The sequence below is a fragment of the Delphinus delphis genome, chromosome 14 (assembly GCF_949987515.2).
Source record: "Delphinus delphis chromosome 14, mDelDel1.2, whole genome shotgun sequence".
NCBI lineage: Eukaryota > Metazoa > Chordata > Mammalia > Artiodactyla > Delphinidae > Delphinus > Delphinus delphis.
The window spans coordinates 81,609,732-81,635,229 of NC_082696.1; the positions used below are offsets into that span (position 1 = coordinate 81,609,732).

A 25,498-nucleotide genomic window follows, 5' to 3' on the forward strand; every position below is an offset into this window, starting at 1 on the left:
ATAAGATCCTCCTGAAGCCCCCATAAATACTATTTTTTAAAAAAATAGGATTTCCTCTTTTTTTTCCTTAACTAATTAATTAATTAATTTATTTAGGGCTGTGTTGGGTCTTTGTTTCTGTGCGAGGGCTTTCTCTAGTTGTGGCAAGTGGGGGCCACTCTTCATCGCAGTGCGCGGGCCTCTCACTATCACGGCCTCTCTTGTTGCGGAGCACAGGCTCCAGATGCGCAGACTCAGTAGTTGTGGCTCACGGGCCTAGTTGCTCTGCGGCATGTGGGATCTTCCCAGACCAGGGCTCAAACCCGTGTCCCCCGCAATAGCAGGCAGATTCTCAACCACTGCGCCACCAGGGAAGCCCCTATTTCCTGACTTATGAGAAAATGTTAGTTTTGAAAGTCTTAAAACCCCCCTCTATATATTTATATTTATATCTACATTTACATTTATATTCATATACTATTCTCAAAACCTTTATCACCTGACAAATATATTTACTAGAATTCTAGTCTTGTGAATTCAATTCAACAAATATTCCTGCCTGCCTACTATTGAGTAAGTCGTTGCAGGAACCATTGGGTTAAATGCTGGGAATATAAAATAATCACATATACACACACATAGCTCGTGTGTCTGTGTACAAATATATTGTCCATTCATACATTGACAGATACGACACATGAGGTCTGAGTGGAATATAAAGGGACTGACTTTCATTTGGGTTCAGTCTTAGCATTCCACAAAGAAACATGCAAATACACAACCTCCAGGTGTCCTATTATCAACCTCCCCCCATCTGTTTTACAAACAAAATAGAGGAAAGTATTAGAGAAAAAAAACGGTAGCAAGATTAATTCCCTGTGAGGTGGATAATAGGTAGAGATCATTTTTATTTAACAGAGTCACAGGGCAATTGTCAGCTATGGAATTTTGTAACTCACTTTGTAAAATCCCATGACATAAAATTGCAAGCTAGCTGTTTATTGAGCAGCATTGCTTTGCATCCTGGACTGGCCAGGGCAGATACCGTGAGGAGGACTGGGTTTCACAGGGATGAGCCTGGGTGGGTAAACACCATTAAGAGAAAGCTATTGCTGCAGAGAGAAAACATCTACTCAAGGGTGCTAATGACACCATTCCTCTCCTGCAGCTCATCTCAGAACTACCACCTCCTCCCCTGCCCCCCTGTTCCTCCACACCCAAAATGAGAGGCTGGTAGAGAAGAGAGTGGGGAATTAGTGTAAGTGGCACTAGACATATACAGATACGTGCTCCTTTTTCTATCTGAAAGATGCTCTGCCATTAAGAAACTGAATTTTAATTCAGGCTAAGCAATTAACTCCAATTCTTGTAAAGATTTCCTTTCTGATTTTTCCCGGAAGTTAACACATAATTTCTTACATAGCCACAGAGTACCTTGAACAAGGCCCCAATGTCTCCCAAGAGAGGAAGTGCAATCTGTGGATAAGGAGAAAAAAAAACCCCAAGGCATGTAATTATACATATACAGGCACACAATACAATACAAACATAATGAATGTAGATGTTTTCCCTCAAAACACCAGGCCAGCTGAGATTTGTCACCATGGTGACAAATGGTAGGGCTTAGAAGAGCCTCACCATGAGGATGGTTGGCCAACATGATGCTTCCTATCCAGAAACAGACACAGGACTCGGGCAGTGCGTTGGTCTCGTGTCTTAAAGCGTCCTTTCAGAGAGACACCGTAGACCCCAGTAATGCTTTGAAGGTTCCCAGTCAATACACGTACACACATGACTCACTCAGCGAGGGAGTTAAAGGCCAAGATACGCCTCTGCATGTAACTTATAACGGCACATGAGGCTCAAACGGTGTAGGAGGACTTGTGAGACTCAGAACCGAGAGGCCAGATTTGGGTTTTATTATACAACATTCTTAATACAATGTCATATACCATATGGCTTCTTAAATTATAACTGCCAATTTGGAGGCTATTTAAAGGGATTTCACTGTCACTCAAAGCAAGGTTTAACCTAAAATAAAACTTTGGAACACCCATTTAGTGCCTAAACCTGTTCTGAAAAGCCTCCTCAAGCCAGTTTTGTAATTGAACCATTTCAGCATTCTTAAAGCCACCGAATCAATAGATATGTACCATATTGTGGGAAACTTACCCGCAGACTTTCATTTAGAAAAATGAAGTTCATTTTGTCACTAGCATTAGAAAGAACAGAATCCGTGGCTATGTATTTTAACTCAATTTTCCATGGGATTGAGACATTATACACCAAGGTTCAGCTTGGGGCAAAAAATTGCACAGCTGAATTATACCCTCGGGAAATAAGTATTCGTCACACACACAAAAATGCTGATGTAGCTTGAATTTTTTTCCCCTCTACAAAAAAGTGGGGATAAACAAAATCACTAAGCAGTCACTGAACATTCTAATTAGTCCGGACAGCAAAACTTGCTTGGTAGGCTGTTAGGCTGCTGCGTGCATTAAAGATACATAAATCAGGCACAGTGTGTCAACATACCGGGTCACCTGGGGGGCCTGGCAGACCTGGCTTTCCATCCCTCCCGGGAGCTCCCTGAAAACAGAAGCAGCATGTTCAAATCTTTGCACCTCGGCACAGGTTCAGATTAAAGCAGGTGTGGGGGAGAGGGGAAGTAGGTAAAAACTGTCCTTACATCATTCCCTGGGGTCCCTGGAGCTCCTGGCAACCCAGGGAGACCTCGAGGACCCTGGCAAAGGGGGAAAATAGTTACTTATAAGGATAGTCTTTTAGTAATTGCCCCCATCCCCCCCCAGTCAGCAAGATGGATTTGCTGTGCCAGATAACTTGGTTAAGTAGCTTACCTGAATCCCTGGCTCTCCAGCTGGGCCTTGGGAGCCCTGAATAGAAGGAGATTCAGTGATCAGAATTCTGCTGGGAATGTCCATAGATTACCCAAGTGGGATAAAGGGCCAAGTACTATAATTTACATAGTGGACAACAGGGCTTGCCACCCTGCACACCCTGAAAACTCTCTGCAAAGCTGGCCAAGAGTTCTGGGTGGCAGGTGAACACCTGACCAGAGGCAGTGCTGGAAGCACCACCGTAACTGCGTTCAGACGCCTGGGCCACCCCTGAGCCCGCCGTCGGTCCCTGCCCACTCACGGGCGCACAAACAACACGCCCAAGTTCTGTCTGCTAGACACTGGCCGGCCACAGGGTAACCGGCTTGGGGCTTCCTCTCCTTCCTGCTTTTTACTGGGAGTCATTTCTCTGAAGAAATTGCCAGAACCAGTGTTCAGTGATGGGAACTGGAAACAAAACTTCAGTTATTCTTTTCTATGTTAGAAAACTGGAATTGGGGGTAACTGAAATGAGGCTGGGAGATTATCAGTGAACCTAGTGATGACAGATCCATCCCTATCTCATGACCATGGACCCCTGGATGAGGAACTGACTGATCACCTGGGTGAGTAAAGAGCTGGGGTCTCAGCACCTGGCTTCACTACCTGCTCATTGCCTTTTCCCTTCTTACTTTTAAATAAATATTCCTATTGTCAAAGCTACCTTTTGCTTCCTTTCTATTTATACCGTGTGCTTAAGTTATTTTTGGTTTGTTGGGTTATTTTTCGCTTCAACCTCCTTCACTCCCCTAATAATTTCCTGACCTACTTTTTTACTTTGTTTAATCTCCCATCTCCAGTGGTCTTTATATTCTCACCCTGGAAAATCAAACACCAACCACACACAATATAACCATTCACTATTTACATCTTCTTTTACCTCTCATGATAATTTCATTTCAAGGCCAATCCCCAAATTAATGTCTTTGGGATAACCATCTCTTTCACTTTTCTTGTCCCAAAATCTTTTATCTTTTTTCAGAGCAAATAAAAAGTTTTATCTCTTACTGCTATTTAGTCCACAAGTATGCATACAATGGTCATTATTATCATTATTACCCTTATAGCTAAAACACGTCAAAAAACTTTCTATTATGTGTCTTAACTATCAAAAACGATCTCTATTCTCTCTTCTCTAAGATATTACATAGAGATTTTTGATATCATCTCATTTATAGGCACTCCATTCACTTTAAAAGTAACTTTTCATTTTATTCTAATTAAAAACAAACAGTAATATATAATATCCTAATATTGGGCATTCTCATAATCTTACACTCATTTGTACTTTTAAATATATAGAATGGAGGAATAAAGTGTTAAATAACTTCTTCTAATTCAAAATCAGTGTACGTGTGATTAGCATCTGTAAGTCAATAAACAGTGGGTACCTTCTGTGCTTAGGATATAACCACAAAGCCCATTAATTCTTGCTCTCTGACTAGCACTTTTTGTATCTCCTCTGACCATTTCACTCTTTTCTCCATATTCAAATTTGTTGCTGGATTTTATTTCACAACATTGGGTCAACAGGGTTTCAAAAACTTGATTGAATTTCACTTACAGTTCGGCCAGGAATTCCTATCCCTGGGGGGCCTATGTCACCTGGGGAGCCGTGGATACCTGGCAGTCCTCTTTCTCCCTGTGCAATTAGATGCTTCTGTTAGTGTGAGGCTCAAGGGACATGGATTTTCCAGTTATATTTCGTTAATTATTAATTCTTTAAAAATTATCTAAGATATTTTTACCTTTGGCCCTCGCGGACCAGGTGCTCCAGGATTTCCATCTAACCCCTAAAAGAAAAAGAAGAGAAAAGGAAGTGAATATATTTCTTTTCCTAAAAAGGTTAATTACATCTTAGAAGTCATAACTCAAAAATATTTCATTGCTCTTCATCTTTTTTGAATAAACCTTTTCTGTAAAATAGTAAGGAAGAGGGAACACAAATTTCACTAGGCTGCAGATTTTGTATAGTTACTTTAAAATATAAGATGTTTTCATCTTTAAAATGAGGCATCTGATATTGAGAATTATTTATTACTATTCATATACAAGGTCAAAGGGGATGAGAAAAAAAGGCAGATGAAACAGCCACATGGGTTGGATTTTCCAGCTATCCAGTTTTCTATGTCCTGGGATTAGCCCAGGCCACAAGGACATTTTTTAAAGATGACCACCTATGGCTATATATGCAGAGCCTCTAGAAGGGAAATTTCAGGCAGTTCTTCTGTTTTAAGATATTGTCCAAGGAAGGTTTATGGTTTAAAACTAGCAAACCTTACTAGGCTTCATAGATCCCTAAATAGTCCCTGCAGAAGCTTCAGGGGCACCTGTGAATCTCCCAAAATTGTATGAAAAATGGTGCATGTGTGTGCATTTTCTTCAGATGAGAGCTCTTTGCTTGCATCAAATTTCCAAAAAGATTAGACCTCTGATCTAAAGAATAAGATGAATACTTCTTTTTCTGCAGACCTAAACATTCCTATGCCTGTGATCTGAAACTGGGAACACACAAACAGTAATTAATCAACTTTCAAAGGAAATGTTAGTAAAAGGATTGGTACTTACTGGTTCCCCTGGCAGGCTTTTTCCTGGAGGACCAGCCTCACCTTTTGGACCTGGAAGTCCAGGAGGGCCTATAATCCCACCTGGGTCTCCCTGAGGGAACAAGGTAAGATTCTCACTTCATCACTCAGGTTCATGGTGGGACATGTAGAGGCAGCAGTTTCCATAGTATTAAGTTGTCACCATAGCCAGTCACACTGCATTCTCTCACCCATTCACTTCACTCATTCCACTATATGTACTGAGTGTCCAATCCATGCGGACACTGTTCTGTTATCTTAAGTGCACCTAGATCTTGCGGTGAGCTATGTTACAGTAGGTTTACAGTATCATGAAATGTATGTATGTGTATAAATAGATATGCAAAAAATATAAAAATCTATTCATATAGTTCTTTAGATGACCTTTATGTTTTCTTTAAGTTATTTCCAAGTAATGGTTCAGTACTAAAATACTATTTCCACATAGACATCAAGAAACAGGTACTGAGAGATTGAGACTTCTTAGGTCTATACCTGAGTTGTTAGCTGAGCCTGAAACAGGTTTTTTGAGTCCTGAGATCTTCAACTCTAAGGCAGTTCATTTTGTCACATTGCATTTTCAGTGCCAGAACCTGGGCTGCCACAGTGTCCAGGGATGACGCTCATGCCATAGTTTATGCGAACATCTATCTCCTGCACAATCCCAGCTGCCCTGGCCTGTCCTTTCACTCCCTCAGTGTCCTTATGACCCTCTGTCTCTTCCTCCTACCCAGCTACTTAATATACAAAGTGAGTGAAACGGAAGCTATACCTTTTCTCCCTTAATGCCTTGTTTTCCTGGGATACCGTGTTCTCCTGGCAATCCCTAGAAAATTCAGAATAAAAGGGAGAGAGCAATTAGAAAATCTCTTATTGTAATAACATTTCTGTCTGTGAGTCTTTCAGGAGAACAGAATTTTAACATGCAAACTACCTGGAAACGTGTTGATTTTGGTCTGCTGGAGAGAGAAAAACCTTAATGAAAATATGTGGCTTGTTGTTTCAAGTGAGGGAACCTGAATGTAATGAGAAAGAAACTAAATAAGGGAGACCTGAACGAAATGCCCCATCCATATTACTGCCAAAAGGCATGGAAGAACGGCTCTTGGTGGCATCACACGATGACTCAGAGAGACAATGGGGTAAATAGAAAATATGCTTTTACTATGATTTGGCAAGAAAGGCTCTTTTATTTTAGTCTCTATTTTAGCTCTAGCCACTATCACTTAACGTCATTTCTTGGGCATCTTGTGGCTCCACCTGTGCCACCAGCATTATGTTTCTTTTGTAAGATCTCTCCATTAGGTACACCTTCAATGGTTCACTAAATGGCTTGGGGGTGCAACAAAAAGATCTGCTTCATGAAGTGAATGTTCTAAGTACCAAGTGACCAAACGTGCTGAAAGATGAACCCCTGTAGGCTCAGTCAGGGAGCACAGAGAACAGAGCAAGATGTCATGGGGCTGCTCCCGAGCTGATGGGAAAAGGAGAGATTCTAACAGTTGCATGGAGGGTACTCAAATCATGGCCAGATAGAGATCAGTGTTAAGAAGTGATGGTCAAGCATTTTTCTCGTTTTGCTCAAGTGAGGATTGATAGTGAGGTTTTGGCTCCCAAGATGTCAGAAGGCCAGGGAGATTGTCCAAGGGACACAAAGCTGACATGGGGGAATGGATAGGAAAGTGCATTTATTCAATCAAAAAACAGAAGAATACACATTCTTTTCAAGTGCACATGGAATGTTCTCCAGGATAGATCACATGCTAGGCCACAAAACAAGTCTCAACAAATATAAGAGAACAGAAATTATATCAAGCATTTTTTCCAACCAAAATAGTATGAAACTAGAAATCAATTACAGGAAGTAAAATGGGATAAACACAAAATTGTGGAGACTAAACAACATGTTACTAAAAAGCCAATGTGTAAATGAAGAAATCAAGAGGAAATCAGAAAACACCTCAAGACAAATGAAAATGGAAACACAACTTTCCAAGATCTATGGGATACAGCAAAAGCAGTTCTACGTTTATGGTCGTATAGGCCTAACTCAATAAACAAGAAAAAATCTCAAATAAACAAACTAACCTCCCATGTAAAGGAATTAGAAAAAGAAGAAAAAACAAAACTGAAAGTCTGAAGAAGGAAGGAAATGACAAAGATCAGAGAAGAAATATTAAATAAAATAAAGACTCCCAAACCCCCAAACAATAGATAAGATCAATGAAACAAAGAGCTATGTTTTTTGAAAAGATAAACATAATTGATAAGCCTTTAGTGAGAGCTCATCAAAAAAAAAGAGAGAGGACACACATAAATCAAATAAGAAATGAAAGAGGAAAAATGACAACCATTACCACAGAGATGAAAAAAATCATAAAAGAATACTAGTTATATGCCAAAAAATTGGACAACATAGAAGAAGTGGACAAATTTCTAGAAACATAAAACCTTCCAACACTGAATTAGAAAGTAATAGACAATCTGAACAGGCTGGTCACTAGTAGTGAAATTGAATTTGCAATTAAAAAAAACCCTACAGCAAGCAAAAGTCCAGGACTGGAGAGCTTCACAGGTGAATTCTACCCAACATATAGTGAAGAGCTAATGCCTTCCCTCCTCAAACTATTCCAAAAAGTTGAAGAGGAGGGAACACTGCCAAATTCATTCTATAGGACCACCATTACTCTGATACCAAAACCAGACAAAGACGTTACAAAAAAAGAAAATTACAGGCCAATATCTCTGATGAATATAGATGCAAAAATCCTCAACAAAATGTTAGCAAACTGAATTCAAGAATGTATAAAAGGGATCATACACCATAATCAAGTGGTATTTATTCCAGGGATGTAAGGATGGTTCAATATCTGCAAATCAATCTATGTGATGCACCACATTTACAAAAGGAAGGGTAAAAATTATGATAATCTCAAAACATGCAGAAAAAGCAATTCACAAACTTAAACATCCACTCATGATAAATGCTCATCCAAGTTGGTACTGAGGGAACATATCTCAACATCACAAACTCCATTTATGACAAACTCAAAGCTAACATCATACTCAGTGGTAAAAAGCTGAAAGCCTTTCCTCTAAAATAAGGAAGAAAACGTGTATGCCCACTCTCACCAGTTCTATTTAACATAGTATTAGAAGTCCTAGCCACAGCAACCAGACAAGAGAAAGAAATAAAAGGCATCCAAATTGGAAGGAAAGCAGTAAAACTGTCACTATATGCAGATACCATGATACTATATATAGAAAGCTGTAAAGTCTCCACCAAAAAACTATTAGATGTAATAAATGAATTCAGTAAAGTTGCAGGATATGAGATTAATATACAGAAATCTGTTGCTTTTCTATACACTAATAATGAAACTATCCAAAAGAGAAAGCAAGAAAATAATCCCATATAAAATTGAATGAAAAAGAATAAAATACCTAGGAATAAACTTAACCAATGAGGCGAAAAATCTATAGTCTAAAAACTATAAAACACTGATGAAGGAAATTGAAGAAGATATAAAGAAATGGAAAGACCCTGTGTTCATAGATTGAAAGGATTAATACTGTTAAAATGTCATTACAACCCAAAGCAATCTACAGATTTAATGCATTGTCCAATGCATTTTTCACAGAACTAGGATAAATAATCCTAAAATTTATATGGGACCACAAAAGACATCACATTGCCAAAGCAATCTTGAGAAAGAAGAACAAAGCTGGAGATATGACACACTCGTACTTCAGAGTATATTACAAAGCTACAGTAATCAAAACAGTATGGTACTGGCACAAAAACAGACACATAGCTCAATGGAACCACAGATAGCTCAGAAATAAACCAATTATTGGTCAATTAACCTACGGCAAAGAAAGCAAGAATATAGAGTGGAGAAAAGACAATCTCTTCAATAAGTGGTGCTGGGAAAACTAGACAGCTACATGTTAAACAATAAGTTAGAACATTTTCTCACACCATATACAAAAATAAACTCAAACTGAATTAAAGACCTAAATGTAAGACCTGAAACCATAAAACTCCTAAAAGAAAAAATAGGCAGAACACTCTTTGACATAAATTGTAGCAATATATTTGGATCTGTTTTCTAAGGCAAAGGGAACAAAAGCAAAAATAAATAAATGCAGCCTAACTAAACTTAAAAGCTTTTGCACAGCAAGGGAAACCATTGACAAAATGAAAAGACAATCTACTGAATAGGAGGAAATATTTGCAAATGATATGACTGATAAAGAATTAATATCAAAAACATATAAACAGCTCATAAAACTCAATATTAAGAAAAACAAACAACCTGATTTAAGAAATGGGCAGAAGACCTGAATAGACATTTTTCCAAAGAAGACATACAGATGGCCAACAAGCACATGAAAAGATGCTCAACATCGTTAATCATCAGGGAAATGCAAATCGAAGCCACAATGAGGTATCACCTCACACCTGTCGGAATGGCTACCATCAAAAATTCTACAAATAACAAGTGTTGGAAAGGATGTGGCAAAAAAGGAACCCTAGTGCACTATTGGTGGGAATGTAAATCGGTGCAGCCACTAGAGAAATCATTGTGGAAGTTCCTCAAAAAACTAAAAATAGAGTTACTTAGTGATCCAGCAATCCCATGCCTGGTTATATATTCAAAGGAAATGAAAACAGTAATTCAAAAAGATACATGCACCCCAATGTTCTTAGCAGCATTATTTATAGTTGCCAAGATAAGGAAGCAACCTAAGTGTCCATCAATAGATGAATGGATAAAGAAGATGTCATATACATGCAACTCAGCCATAAGAAAGAATGAAATTCTGCCATTTGTAACAGTGTGGCTGGACCTAGAGGGTACTGTGCTTTATGAAATATGTCAGATGGAGAAAGACAAATATTGTATGTTATCACGTATATGTGGAATCTAAAAAATAAAACAAATGATTGAACATAACAATATATAACAGACACACAGATATAGAGAACAATCTAGTGGTTACCAGTGGAGGAAAGGGAAGGGGGGAGGAGATAGGGGTAAGGGAATTAAGAAGTGCAAACTACTGTGTATAGAATAAATAAGCAAGTAGGATACATTGTACAACACAGGAAAAATAGCCATTATTTTGTAATAACTTTAAATGGTATATAATCTATAAAAGTATTGAATTACCATAATGTACACCTGAAACTAATATAATATTGTAAATCAACTACTTCAATTAAAAAAAAAAGTACATTTAAACGGTGTGAGGGTGTGTATGTGTGTGTGTGTGTGTGTGTGTGTGTGTGTGTGTGAGCTGAGTAAAGCTAGGTTTAATGCAACCGGAGGACCTTTCTCCAATTGCATTATATAAATATTTTCAGCCAAAAGACTTGCCCTTTTTGGAGAATGTTGCAAGAAGACAACAACAGAAGCTTTGGAAGTATCTTACTTGGATGGAGAATTGAACCAAAAGCCATTTATAATGATGTATAATGGAAATGCTAACTTGGGTTTCAAAGACTGATTTCTTAGGCTAATATTCAAAAGGACCTCGTATGACTATATGAAGATACTAATGTTCTCAATAGCCCCTGACATTAGGTGTGCTCAGTTTTATTGGTAGAGATGACCCATGCCTTTGGAAAATGTAGTATAACTCGGTCACATGAACAGATGTTGATGTTCTTTAAAACATGCTTTAGGGGGCTTCCCTGGTGGCGCAGTGGTTGAGAGTCTGCCTGCCAATGCAGGGGACGTGGGTTCGTGCCCCAGTCCGGGAAGATCCCACATGCCGCGGAGCGGCTGGGCCCGTGAGCCATGGCCGCTGAGCCTGTGCATCCGGAGCCTGTGCTCCGCAACGGGAGAGGCCACAACAGTGAGAGGCCCGCGTATCGCAAAACAAACAAACAAAAAAACAAAAAAAAAACATGCTTTAGTCTCAATTTAATTTCCAAATATCAAAGACACATGCATCTACTATACGTACAGTATCTCCTGGTGGTCCTCTGGGTCCCATAGGGCCTGCGGGTCCTTGCTGACCCTAAATAGAAGGTGATATGTACTTTAATTTGATAAAAATTAGATGGTACCTGAATATATGTAAAACATGGTGTGACCTTTATCTATAGAAAGATCGACTTTCCACCATCCAGCCTCCTCTATATAACACTGAAACGTGCTTTGGGCCTACAAAGATAGTTTCAAGATGTTGTCACTTAAATGAGTCTGTTCTCACCAGTAGGTGAGGCCTGGATAACTTGCCTTGCCCACTGGTGGGGGCATATCACACGAATCTCTCCAGCACCTCCCAACAGCTGGTCTTCTTTGGGTCGCTCCTGTAGAGTCCTGCATGGGCAACTCAAACACTTCTGGGCTGCATCATTTTGGATTAGGAAATTGAATCCTGAATCCTGTTCTCTTTGAGAATACAGCTCAGGGTCATAGACATGGCTCACACTGTTTACTCTTAAAGCTTTTAGGATGCTATCGTGAATATGGTCTGAAAAGAGCTTAAAAATCCCATTGTGATCCATAAGGCCCAGTTACCATGTAGGTAATAAATGCGGCCAATGTGGGGATCGGGGAGATCACCATGGAAACATGATAAAGTCTCTGAGAACATTTGTGATGAAAATGAGTGGTCCATCAGAGTTCCTTGTTTTACACAGAAATGGCTATAACTTCAAAATAATATCCTCATTCGTCTCAGTTATTTCTTATATACCTTTAGTCCTGAGCTTCCTATTACACCAGGGGGGCTAGGATCTCCAGGCTCGCCCTAAACATATGGGTGGGAAGGAAAGTGAAATGGTTATTTTAATGTTTCACAATCTCATTACATCGGAGATGCAAGAGAAGGGGGTCAGGGGATTACCTTTATTCCCTGTGATCCTCTTATTCCAGGTTCTCCCTGTAAATGAAAGAAGGACCATATGTGTAATGTTTAAATATGGATGGAGAAGAGCATCTCTAATGCTGCAATTCATCTACTTCCCCACTAGCTGACATACAATAAAGGGGAAAATTATGGAAGACATGGTGAAGTCAAGGAGGGTTCATTCTAAAATATGATTTAAAATAATTATTGCTAATACATAAACAATAATTTCCTATTTTTCTTTCTTGTCTGTAACAGTTTTTTTCCCCAGTGTCACTTTTGACACTTTAACCATCATGGTCCATTAGCGGTCACTGAGTTCCCTACTTAGCTGACATTGTTATAATTTGCTGCCAGTTCATCTTGTATCTCAAGAGAACTAAAACTGCAGATGAGGGCGAAAAAGAAAGAGTAAAGTTTAAGTTGATATGTCATAGAGATTCTACTTTCAGGTCTATGTATTTAATGGAACAAAAAAACACACAAAAATTAAGGTTACACAAAAGAGGACAACATTGGCTATAATGAGTTTGCTTTTCTTATTTTCCATGACTTATTGATCCTTTCTTGTTTGAGAAATCCAATTTGTATCATTAACAAAATTTTTGAAAAAAATCTGTATCTTACATATTAATTTTGTATTTTAAATATCCTTAGTGTATACCTTTCATCACGTTCATGTCCAGTCACAAATAGTAATGGGTTAAAGAAAATATACACTACCCAAAGCCAATGTGGAAGTGTCATCACATGATAACACTTAACAAGGTTTAAAATTTCTCATTTATCAAAATAAAAGAGTCAAAATTCACAGAGGAAAAAGTAAAATGCTCAGGGAGCTGACCTTATCAAATGTATTAGACTCCAAAGTAAACATACTAGAAATCAGAGAGAAAGAAAATGAAGTAGAAAACCCAAGACAGTGATAAAACATCTACTTACTCTATCTCCCTTTTCACCTTTTGTAAAGGGTTCACCCTAGGAAAATGGGTGGAAAACAGAATCATTTATAAACACTTTTAGGAATAATCTCTCCAAACCTGGATGTGGGTAAATCCTGCAGGCCAAACTCAGACTCCATTGCAAACATGCAGTGATCCAGAACGTCACATTGTCTGCCTATGCAGCTTAGAAGGACCATACGAAAATGAATTTAAAAACCGTTTCATATCTCCAAATGAACAGTAAGTTAATCATTTCAATGTTATTTTGAGAATCCTGAGTGGTTGACAAATTACAATGCGGTCCAAGGCCACAGCTTCCTCTTGCATGGTTCAGATAGAAGATGGTCACACACACACACACACACACACACACACACAGACACACACACACACATCCAATCAGAGGCAGAATGAATGTGAAGATGCCAGAGTGATCGGTGGAAGGACATTCATTTGAATTTTTCCAGTTACTTCAGTTGGTGCTTAAAAATACAGAGTTTAAATTAGTGTTTAAAAATGCAAAATCATTATTTTAAAAACACTTTACTAATTTTCATTTTTCTTTTAATGAAAATGGCTTGAAGCAGTTAATTACTGGGTGAGTAACAGTACAAGTCTGTGGAACTGATACTAGTTCTTGTTGGGTCTAGGTATGAAGGTTCTGGGGAGAGACAGAAGCTTTGAAGGAATGTCCCTTATTAAGTAACACTGCCCCTGTTGTCACTGTGTTACTAACACCACAACCCACCCTTAACACACACACACACACACACACACACACACACACACACACACACACACACGGGGAGGCTTCCCCTTATTAACTTCTGTTCTTGAAGGTATGTATCATGATGTCATTTAACCTTCACTACAGGGCTGTGAGGGAGATATTGTCCCATTTCAGGAATGAGGAAAGAGACTCAGAAAGTTTCTGAGTAACTGAGTTACTTCCCCTAAAACAGCATTCGTCCACTGTATGTTCCCTTGTCTATCTTGCCAATAAACTCTGTGAAGGTAGAGATATAATTCATCTTGACTATCATAGCAACTCTGAGGTACACTATTGGTGTCGAACAGAAGTTTATTAAATTAGGGAATTTAAAGTTTTACAGATGTAACAATAGTAGCTGACATGTATTGAATAAAACACTTATACCTGTTTTAATCACTTTCTATACACTAACACAGTTACCCTCTTGTGTCAACAGGCTGGGTACGATGAGTACACTCATTTACAGAGGGGGGATCTGAGGCCCAGAGAAATTAAGCCATTTCCTCAAGGTCACAGAATCAGTAAGAGGTCACTGATGATTTAAACCCAGGCACCCTGACTTCAATCCCAGGCTTTGCTTGCTCAGTCTGTTTGATTTGATTTGAAATGTAATCGATTTATTATTTGAATGGAGTGAATTGACCATAAGATGGATACCACACATTTTTAGTAACTTAGTAATTTTAGTAATTTTCTTTTGCATCTGAAAGTCAAGGGCAAGTGTGAGAACCACTATGGTAGGTACTGCTGCTCTCAAAGGTCCTCTTAGGGGCTTGACCTTCAGGTCACGATCGGGAGGGGTGCGGTTACTGAACAAGCCTCGTGTCCCGTGACCTGGACACTGTGGGCCCCCATCTTCTCCCTGACGTTTCCAAGCTCCCTGCAGTTATGTGAGGCCAGGCAGCTAGTTCTGACCGTGAAATGTGTGCAGAAGTGATGCATGCCGCTTGAAGGAGCCCATTCATCATCCTCCAGTCCTGCTTCCCTGGCAGTGGAGGCTGAGAAGGTGGCACCTAGCAGATGGCGTAGCTCCTGGGTGCCAATCAGCCTGGTGACTGGTCACTGAGGGTCGTGTACAGCAGGACACCCACTCCTCCCGGCCACGCTGGGCAGGCAGCACGAGCAAGAGAAAACCTTTCTTGGGTTAAAACCATAGATATTTCAGGGCTAATTTGTTACTAGGCATAACCTACCTACTCTGACTAATATGACCCATATCTATCCAACATCATTACATCTCTTATTATTGGATAATTTCTATACATTAGGTTAGGGCTTTATATTTTTGCTTTTCAGTCTTAATTCTAAAAATCAATTTGAGTTTTAAGATAGGAGACGAAGTTAATTAGATGTGAGCAATGGGCAACATTGCTTTTGTAACTGCTTGTTTCTGATTATAGCACATTGCTTATCTAGAACCTCTGTCAAGCCACACTGACTAAAGTAACTGCTTGTAAAAGAAAAAAGAACCAAAATCAGGAGCCTGGTTATCTAGAGACCTGATATTTCGTCCTAGTTCCAATGGCTACCATCTGGGACAAGTCTTCTACATTTTAGAACCTCTTTTTCCTTATCTATAAAATCCTGGGGTTCAACCAGACGATATTTCAGCTCTGATGTCTAACCTGGTCCTGTTCTAAATTTCCTATAATGGGGAACAAAGTGCCCTTTTAAAGTACCATTCAGGCTCCTAATTCAGATCTGGATGAAGACTATTGTTCTGTTCGGGCCTTCTGGTTATTATGCAAAGTGAAGTCCACATCCTGTTCTGTATTAAAGAGGTTGAGATCACAAAGAGCTAAACTGCTCTGCTAATAATGTGAAATTTGTGTTTTTTCCTGTGGCGGGGGTGAGGAGAGAGGCAGGCAAAGACGTGTAAGGGGTGTGGGATAATTCAGGGATTCAGAGGGAACTGACAAGGAGAAGAACTGAGAGGAAAAGAAGCTGGTTTCTCCTGGGTAAGGTAGATGGGGCGACAGGTAGTCTCAGGGGGTTGGGTCTTGGTGGCAGGACGGAGAACCACAGGGAAACCCTTAGGAACTGTGACATCCTCCAGCGCTTGCTACGCAAAGCATGGTCTAGGGACCCACAGCAGGAGCACGGCCTGGGACTTTGAGAAATACAGCCACTCAGGCTGAAAGCAGCTCTTTTGTTCCTTTCCTGTTTGCCCATTTCTGTTCCCTTCTAAACTTAAAAGAACCTAAATATAAAAATGAGATCACTAAGCAATTGAAACTAACTCCTGACTTGTGCTGTCCTGAATGCACCCCATGCCTTGTCTAACCTGTTGATTCTTTTCCTAGATGAAAAGAAGTAAGAATGAAGAATTAAGCAGTTAAAATATGACTAACTCTCCTGCTGGCAGATCACGCGGGCAAGATAACATCTGAAGAAAGAGCCAGCCAGTCTGCATGCAATGGAGAAAGATGCAGAACCCAACCTCCTGCCTCAATGATTCACTGAGATTCTTCCCCCATTTTTCCCTCTAAAAACTGTCACGGCTGAGCAGAGTCTTTGGAGTTGGTCTCTTGACACAAGTCCACCATCTTCTCAGATGGCTGGCTTTTCTGATTAAAGCATCTTTCCTTTCTACTGACATTTGCCTCTCGAATTATTGGCTTATGAGCCATCAGCAGCTGAACGTGGGTTTGGTAAAAAGCCCAAGCCAGACCTGCTGAACTAGCATTGGCATTTCAAAATGATCTTCAGGTTATTTAAGTTCACACTTAGTATGAGAAGCACTGCTCTAACCCGTTCAGATTTCTCTATTCTGCTCTACAAGTCCCAGCTATCCCAGTAGAACTGTAGTAAATCTTAGGGACTGGTCTGTTATGGGTCACGTGGAAATTAGGAGAAGGTGAGTGTCAGTGTTCCAGCATGGAGGGGAGTCAGTGGGGACCCAGAGAGGTAGGTAAGAGGTGGGAGACGTGCCCACAAGTGTGGAGTATCAGGAGTGAGCGGGCAGATGGACGGGGCAGCAGACACCAGACTGGATTTGTGGGACACATGAGATTTCCCAGAGAGTCCCAGGAAGGGCTGTTACTGGCCTGGATGGAATACTAAGGGCAAGCATGATTCCTGAAGTAGGAGAACTTCAGAGTACATGAGTGACAGCACTGATTCTAAAGCTGCCTGAAAAATGACTGCCATTGCCAAAGATGCTTCATTTTTTAAAAAATTAATTAAATTATTTTTGGCTGCCATTAGGTCTTCATTGCTGCACACGGGCTTTCTCTAGTTGTGGCGAGCAGGGGCTACTCTTCGTTGCGGTGTGCGGGCTTCTCATTGCTGTGGCCTCTCTTATTGTGGGGCATGGGCTCTAGGCATGCAGGCTCAGTAGTTGTGGCACGTGGGCTTCAGTAGTTGTGGCTCACGGGCTCTAGAGCGCAGGCTCAGTAGTTGTGGCGCATGGGCTTAGTTGCTCCACAGCATGTGGGATCTTCCTGGACCAGGGCTCGAACCCCTGTCCCTTCCATTGGCAGGTGGATTCTTAACCACTGTGCCACCAGGGAAGCCCAAAGATGCTTTTATTATTCATTTGAGCTATTATGTTTAGTTATAGCATGGCAGCTTAGTGATTTTTTTTTTTTTTTCTTTTTTGCCACATGCGGGCCTCTCACTTTTGTGGCCTTTCCCGTTGCGGAGCACAGGCTCCGGACGCGCAGGCTCAGCGGCCATGGCTCACGGGCCCACCCACTCCGCGGCATGTGGGATCTTCCCGGACCGGGGCACGAACCCGTGTCCCCTGCATCGGCAGGCGGACTCTCAACCACTGCGCCACCAGGGAAGCCCAGCTTAGTGATTTTTAAACCCTGGGTTCTGGAATCTGCCTTCCTAGGAGTGATTCATGGTTTCAATACTTCCTAGCTGTGTGAACTTACAGAAGTTACTTAACCTCTCTGTGCCTCAGTTTCCTCATCTGAAGGATGGGGGTGATTTTTTAAAAAATGAACTAAGTGAGGTAATACATGTAAAAAACTTAGTACCTTGACTAGAGTGCATGCTCAAATATCTGATCTATTGCTCCCTATGGCAGGGGCAACCAAGGTGCATGGAATTGGGGCTGATTAAGAAATATATTTTTAATTCTATCTTTTGGATATTCTTCCTCTGCTCTCAAAGCTAAAATACTTACAGATTCTCCTTTTTCACCTTTAGGGCCAATAGAGCCTGGAAATCCTGGTGGTCCAATTTCACCCTTTCAAGAAAAAGCAGAAGAAAGTTTTTGCAGGAGGCCAGGTGAGTCCTCTTGTGACTGTCAGGGTCAGAGCATTGCCTGTGCCCTTTCTAACCACGGAAGTTATCTCTTATCCTCCAAGAGGCAATGTGAAGTTCTGAATCCAGTTAGGCTATTTGCATAATAATGTTTGTCAGTGCTCCACGATGCCTTTAGGTCTTTTAGAAATCCATAATATTCATTAGGATCTTTAAAATTAATGTGAAACAAAAGTCAATTATTTTTCAAGGAAAGAACATTTAGAGGGAAAAAATTATAATTTCGCTCTGCTGTATTTTGTTTTTGCAAAAAAAATTTTTTTTGTTGTTTTAAAGACATGAGATAATTTAACTGACACAATAATCCAGACCCATTTTATTTCAGACACTTCTTTCTTTTTTCAGGTTGGGGGAGGTGGAGGGGTGAGGAGTCACAGGAAGAAAAACACATCTCTCCACTGTTTCCAGCACTTATATCACCACTTAAATGTTCGGCTGTGAACAAAGAAGGCATTCTTGTTGATGTGAGGACAGTAGCAACTTAGAAATGCCTAAGAGGTTCTGGTCAAAAATCTTGAGAAGGGATTTGTATGTGACATATAAAGGGAATTTCGAGAAAATAAAATTTTAGAAATAATACTTGTGGCAAGGAAATGTATCGTTAATTAGACTTCAGGGATGTCCCAGCATTGTGCTTCCATTTAAATGTTAACCAGCATTCCCGAATACCAGACAGTTGTTAAATTAAATGCAGCCACTAGAAGTTATGTAATGTTGGTTATTTTCCAATCTCAGGAGCATTTTTGCAAAACAATATTCACCATTGCACTTCCAAGTATATGCCTTTTTTGCCCATCTTGTTTTTTTTTTATTTTGAAAAAAATACAAAACACATAAAGTTGAATATGTCAAACCTCCATGGACCACACACCCAAGATGGAAGAAAGAAAAAAAATTTATAACCGAAGAAGTTTCAAATTCTCTCTCTCTTCCTGTCCCAGAGAGAGCCACTGTCATGAATTTAGTACTTATGTTTTCAGTCTATATTTTTGCACTTTTACTGCATATGTGGAACCATAAATAATATGTTATTTTGGATATTTAAAACAAATTCTATAGAAGCCATTGTTTGATCTTGTATATAATATTTTGTGACTTTTTTCCCTACTTAATGTGGTTTTTAATATCCATCCTCTATTAATAGATATATTTAGACCTAGCTCATTCATTGAACCCTCAGATAGCATTCTACTGTGTTAATGTATCGGGGTTCGTCAAAGCCCTACTGATGGGTATTTGGTTGCCTCTAGCTTTTCTCTATTATAAACAAGGCTGCAATGAACATCTTTATACCTGCCCCCTGTGTGGATATGTTTATGTGTTTATTTTTTTATTTTTAATTTTTTTTGCAGTACGCGGCCTCTCACTGTTGTGGCCTCTCCCGTTGCGGAGCACAGGCTCCGGACACGCAGGCTCAGCGGCCATGGCTCACGGGGCCCAGCCGCTCCACGGCATGTGGGATCTTCCTGGACTGGGGCACGAACCCATGTCCCCTGCCTCGGCAGGCAGACTCTCAACCACTGCACCACCAGGGAAACCCTATGTGTTTATTTTGAATCCTCAAACAACAATCTACCCAAAGTATTTCAAGTACTAGTTAATTACAGCCCTAAAACATTGTTTTATTTCTATATTTCTATCCTAATCAGTATCTTGTGATTTTAGACTAGAGGAAGAGGGAGCCTGTCATATATAATGGACAGACAAATCCATGTTTTTATTAAGGTGGTGTCTAGATTTGTGGAATATATTTTGTAAATGTAATCTTGATTTTATTAATACAAGTATTTTCCTTTATAGTGTACCACCCAAACATGTAATGTACCATCAGTTTTGCACTTACCATATTGTAGGAGAAGCCTTTTTTTTCTACAGATATTGAATTCTATCCATAGTACAAAGAGGAAGAAATTGGTGGAGACATTTAAGGGGCTGATTGCTGTTGGTTTGAAAGGATAAATAAACAATTGGCCTTACACAAGTGTTAGGCTGTACAGAGTGACCTTCCTATTGCCCATTTGATGGGTGCCAAAAGCCCCAGTGCATAGGTGCGATAGAAAAACTTATGCCCAGTAAGTTGCATAAAGTAAATGTAGAAATCAAGGAAAGGGTCTAGAAATTACTATAAAAGTCACATCTGCTCAATACCAAAGGTAAGGGGAGGGGCATATACTTGGAGGAAGAGTACCTATGTTCACAGCTGCTAAGTATTTGAAGCAATATATACAGGTCTCCATTGAAATGCAGAGGAAGGACCCAACAGAGGCTTTGGTCCATCTCTGACTGGTACGAAGGGGTGTCTGGGCTTGGAGGAAATCTAAGAGTTCTGTTCCCGTATATAAAACTCTACAAACAAAAGCATTTCACACCTGAAGCACAGACACGTATGCTGTTTTTCATAGTGAGAATGGGTGTTCAGTGAGTTATCAGTGGCTATGAGCTGAAAGACAAGTGATGAGTTTATTTAGCTTCAGGAAAGGCTGTCATTTAATTTGACACCTTGGATGCTATTTGAAAGGTCTGGTGGTGTTGAGCCTCCATCTTTCCCCTCTGACAACTGCCCTAAAAGACACCGCTAATTCCTCAGGAGTCCTTAGATATTCTGTCACCTATTCCACCGTCTCTATAAAGGAGCAGTTCTCCCCGACTGACCTGCAAACACAGCATCATCCCCTCACCAGATCCCATCAGTCTCAGGTCGTCATTTCAGTCCTGGTAGACTGGTTACTTGGATATCATGGTCTCCATCGCCATTTACCATTAAAAGCCGGTAGTGTTGCTTGGTGTTTCTTCCTGTATCCCAGTGTTCTTGATACAGGACTTGGCTGCTAACCTAGGAGTGATTTGTGTGTTCATCCTACTGCTGTTTTGCATCTGTTCTGGTGCTTCACTGGAAGGCTGGGTTCCAAATGGTAGGCTGGTTTTGTGATTCTACTCTGCCAGCCGGTGCGTCGAGGAGTGATGTGTGATACAGCAATAAGTCACTTATGGGTTGAAATTGTACTTCTCGTTCAATCTTTTATTCTACAAGATAAATTGAGCCTCAACATTGTGGTGGGAGAAGCAAAGATGATCAAGACCGGGTGTTAAGGATGGTAACAACTAACTATTAATATCAAACAGAGATAAACGATACCTTATGAGAATGAAGAAAGTTTGGAGTGGATGGATAGGAAGGCGTGAAGCATTAGTGAGGGCTTCATATGTGCCAGGTGTTGTGCTTCGGGCAAGTTCATCTCATCTCATTTGATTTCAATCCTGCCATCAATTCTCTGTGTAGATGTGACTGTGTCCATTTCACAAATGAGGAAACTGGCACTCAGAGAAATACAGTGTCTTTCCCAAGGAGACAGAGTCGTTAATGGCACAATCAACTTTTGATGCCAAAGCCCAGGATCTTTTTAGCACTCAGTGGTTCTCCACCCTGGCTGCCAGGTAGAATCACCTGAAGCTCTTTTAAATAATAGCAATATGGACCACCCCCCACTCTGCCGCCACCCCAGATCCACCATATACATGGGCTCTGCCCCACATCAGAGTATCTGGAGATGGAACCTGAGTACTGGTACCTTCTAAAAGCCCTCAGGGGGTTCCAACGTGCAGTTGGAGCTCTGAAGCACCAGAGTCCACCACAGGTTCAAGCAAAGATCTGAAAGAGCAGCTTGAAGGAGCTTTAAATTCTCACTACAGTGACCCAGGAGCAGCATTATAATTTTAAGAACAAAAGTATAGATTCAGGGCTTCCCTGGTGGCGCAGTGGTTGAGAGTCCGCCTGCTGATGCAGGGGACACAGGTTCGTGCCCCGGTCTGGGAAGATCCCACATGCCGTGGAGTGGCTGGGCCCGTGAGCCATGGCCGCTGAGCCTGCGCGTCCGGAGCATGTGCTCCGCAACGGGAGAGGCCACAACAGTGAGAGGCCTGCGTACCGCAAAAAAAAAAAAAAAAAAAAAAAAAAAAAAAAAAAAAAAAAAGTATAGATTCAGCCCAGGTACTAAGTGAGTGTGTATAGGTAGAGGTGATTCTACTCTTCTAGCAAATGCGGTGCTTATGTTTTTGAGTTTATCATATGCATTATTTACAGGCAGAGTCTTTCTCCTTTTAATTAGAATTCTTACAAATCATTTCATGTGGGCGTTTATATCAGGTTCTCTGTAGACTCTTCTGGGTTATTTCTTTGGGCAGGAAGAGGCAACAGTCATGCCACTGGCTTTTTCTAATTCCACTTAAGATTCTGAAGCAATTAGAAAAGATTTTGAGCCATAGAAAGGGTCCTTAGAGTTTGAAATACACCTGTTTGACAGAATCAAATTTCTCATCATTGAGGTCTTAAGAATTCCTAAGTAACATATGTTTCCTAATGAACATAGCAAAACCAGGGCCAGCTGTTTTGTTTCAAGAAGTGAATCATCATTTAAATACTTTAAAAGTGCCACAACTCTCTTTGCTCAGCTGTCCTAAGTGACAAGCTTTGTGGCTTTCCTTTTTTTCCTCCTTAGTCTGCATGTGTCCAGCAGTAATTGCTTAAAATATAATGTGTTCCTTATGGTGGTGTAGGAATTCCGCAAGCTATTTGGTTACAGGAAATAATGCTAATGTACTAGCAGTACAATCCAAGACACATAAATGACCTTATTGCTGGATAATCAATTTCTGGGATGCCTTTTTAAGAATGTCAAGGTTTTAGTTGTTTACTTATTTGCAGGAAATTTCATTTTCAATGGTCAGTCTATAAGAAGCCCCTACTTTCTGTTGAGACTATCTTGTAGCAGTTTTTTCTGGTTACGGAGGTATGATCTTGTGAATAGATTGGCTGCACTGATTTATAAGGCACAGAAGTCATATTTTCTTGGATTCATGTCGAAACACCCTGCCCTCAATCATGAGAATTTTTACTGGGTGAATGAATGAAGAGAGAACCCCCAGGCCATGTTCCCGCAGAGTAGTTCCAACCCACTTGCCTCTGTCTGTGGATTTAACGTGCATTTTTTCCCCCTTTTTTAAATTGAAGTATAGTTGATTTACAACGTTGTGTTAGTTTCAGGTGTACAGCAAAGTGATTCCATTTTACATACATATATATCTATTTTTTCTGATTCTTTTCCCTTATAGGTTATTACAAAACATTGAGTATCGTTCCTGCATTTTGTTTTTCTTGACAATGGCATGTTCCCACTGAATCCAAGGTCATCCCAACTGCAGGATCGAACAGGAGTGAAACATCTTTTTGACCAGGCAAGGGCATCTGTCATCTTCACAGCTAATATAATTAAACCCGTGAATGATGATGAGAAGGCAGTGCGAATTCGTCAGTATTTTAACTGTAAAGCTATTTTGAAATAATTATTTGGTTAAACCGAGACTGTACATGATAAAACCCCACCCCAAAATGCTCCCATGATAGTTTATGTTTGGACGCTTAAGAAAACACAAAAATAGCGAGCCTCGGGCATCGTGTCAAAGGGCCTTTCAGATGGTTTTTGCCGTCTACATGGATCCATGAAACATCTAATTAAAAACCGAAACCTGTGTCCTAATTTCATTTACCTGTGACAGCTATTTCCCCTCGATGTGGATGTGTTCCCTTCCTGTAGTCAGCTACTCAGGGCCTTCTCTTGGAGGCCAGGGAGGCTCGTGCCCACTGCAGGCTGACTTGGAGCCCGCGGGGCAGCGGGACTGCCCTGATGTGTGAATGGGTGTGAGTTGGTGTAAGATGTTTTTACTCAAATTTACTTCACAAATTTGATTACCTTCTCTCCTTTTGGGCCACCAGCTCCATGCTCACCAAGGTTTCCCTAGGTAAACATAAAACAGATAAAAAGACAAAAATCCATTTATTTTTAATACATTCAGTCCCTAATTAAGCATAGAAATAGTGAGATAACAGCACAGTAACAGTTTTTTATAGATATCATTTTAATCCCGTTTGCCTCTCTCACGTTCTGTCAAATACTCCTGAAAAGCTCTAATTATTGAGACCCTAGCTATCCTTGCTGTGACATCCCCCCAGGAGGTGACGCTGGAGAAATACACGTCTCCAGGGGTGAATTAGCAATACTTCAAATTAACGCCCGGCAGCCTCACTCGGTGTCCATCCACTCCACGGATAGGACTGTCTAAGGCTAGCAGTGATATCCTTGCTGCTCAGTGTAATGGACATTCCTTTCACTGCCCTCTTGGCTGCACTTGGCACGTCGTGACTTGCATCCCACACATTCTCCTGTTTCTCTGACCTCTCCTCCCACACCATCTCCTAACTGCTCAAGGTTGGACCTCCTCAGGACTGGGTCCAGCTCTCTTGTTGTGACTTGACATTTGGTCCCAGATACTCTTATCTACCCCGCAGCTTAGGCATCACCTACACCTACACAGACAAATTTGTAAACCCAGCACATGTCTCCCTTCTGGGTTTTGACACCTATATCTAATTTTCTACTTGACCTATCACTCGTAAATTCTAGAAGAGATTTATATTTGACAAGTTCAAAACTGAATTAAAAAATACAACAAATACAGGCGATATAAGTGAGAAAGATGAGAATATCACATTGTTAACATTTGTTAGTCCAGAAGGGGGAGAATGATAATTAACTTCTTCCTAATATATCTCTGCGGTTTGACTTGTTAAAATGAGTGGTAATTTCATTGTATAATTGAAAAAAATCAAGGAAAGAAAGTCTGAATTCATCCTCTCCCATCTGTAGAGCTCTTTCTTCTTCCATCTGGGTGTCGTCATTAACTCTGCCCTCCTCTGTTCCTTGAGGACAATGTCATCCGGCCTGGTTGCCTCTGTCCCCAAATCTCTTCTCTCCATTCTACTCACCTTCACTGGGAAGGCCACCATCACATCTCGCCAGGATCATTGCAATGGCTCCCTCATTGGCCCTATAATCCACTCTTCCCCCCTCCCCACCATACATTCTCTATAGAAGGTCAGAGAGTGATCTTCAAACGACATTCTGACCTCCTTCCTTCAAAACCTTAGCAGAGTTGTATTAAGGTCTTCTCTCAGCTCTTCAAATGGACCGAGATCCTTCCTGTCCCTCCCTGTAGTTCCCCACCCTGTCCTCACTTCTTTGGTTAGCAACCTCTCAACCCTCAGGGCTCAACTACTGAGATAAAATGCTTCCTGTGGGTCTCCAGACACGTTCCCCTCATAGGTTCCCATTGGACATGGTGTTT

At 40.6% G+C, this 25,498-nt stretch overlaps 1 protein-coding gene across 1 annotated transcript in view; it reads right to left on the minus strand.

Moving 5' to 3' along the window:
* The window catches only part of COL19A1 (collagen type XIX alpha 1 chain), a 351,475-nt gene that overhangs the window by 52,633 nt on the left and 273,344 nt on the right, over nucleotides 1-25,498 (minus strand). Inside the window, exons 17-30 of the mRNA XM_060030452.1 lie at nucleotides 24,067-24,111; nucleotides 18,180-18,242; nucleotides 13,271-13,306; nucleotides 12,326-12,361; nucleotides 12,176-12,229; nucleotides 11,438-11,491; nucleotides 6,234-6,287; nucleotides 5,445-5,534; nucleotides 4,625-4,669; nucleotides 4,441-4,518; nucleotides 2,838-2,873; nucleotides 2,669-2,722; nucleotides 2,515-2,568; nucleotides 1,414-1,455 (exon numbers count right to left, since the gene is read on the minus strand). Of these exons, the coding sequence (XP_059886435.1) occupies nucleotides 1,414-1,455; nucleotides 2,515-2,568; nucleotides 2,669-2,722; nucleotides 2,838-2,873; nucleotides 4,441-4,518; nucleotides 4,625-4,669; nucleotides 5,445-5,534; nucleotides 6,234-6,287; nucleotides 11,438-11,491; nucleotides 12,176-12,229; nucleotides 12,326-12,361; nucleotides 13,271-13,306; nucleotides 18,180-18,242; nucleotides 24,067-24,111 (741 nt within the window). The remainder of the gene's footprint in view (nucleotides 1-1,413; nucleotides 1,456-2,514; nucleotides 2,569-2,668; nucleotides 2,723-2,837; nucleotides 2,874-4,440; nucleotides 4,519-4,624; nucleotides 4,670-5,444; nucleotides 5,535-6,233; nucleotides 6,288-11,437; nucleotides 11,492-12,175; nucleotides 12,230-12,325; nucleotides 12,362-13,270; nucleotides 13,307-18,179; nucleotides 18,243-24,066; nucleotides 24,112-25,498) is intronic.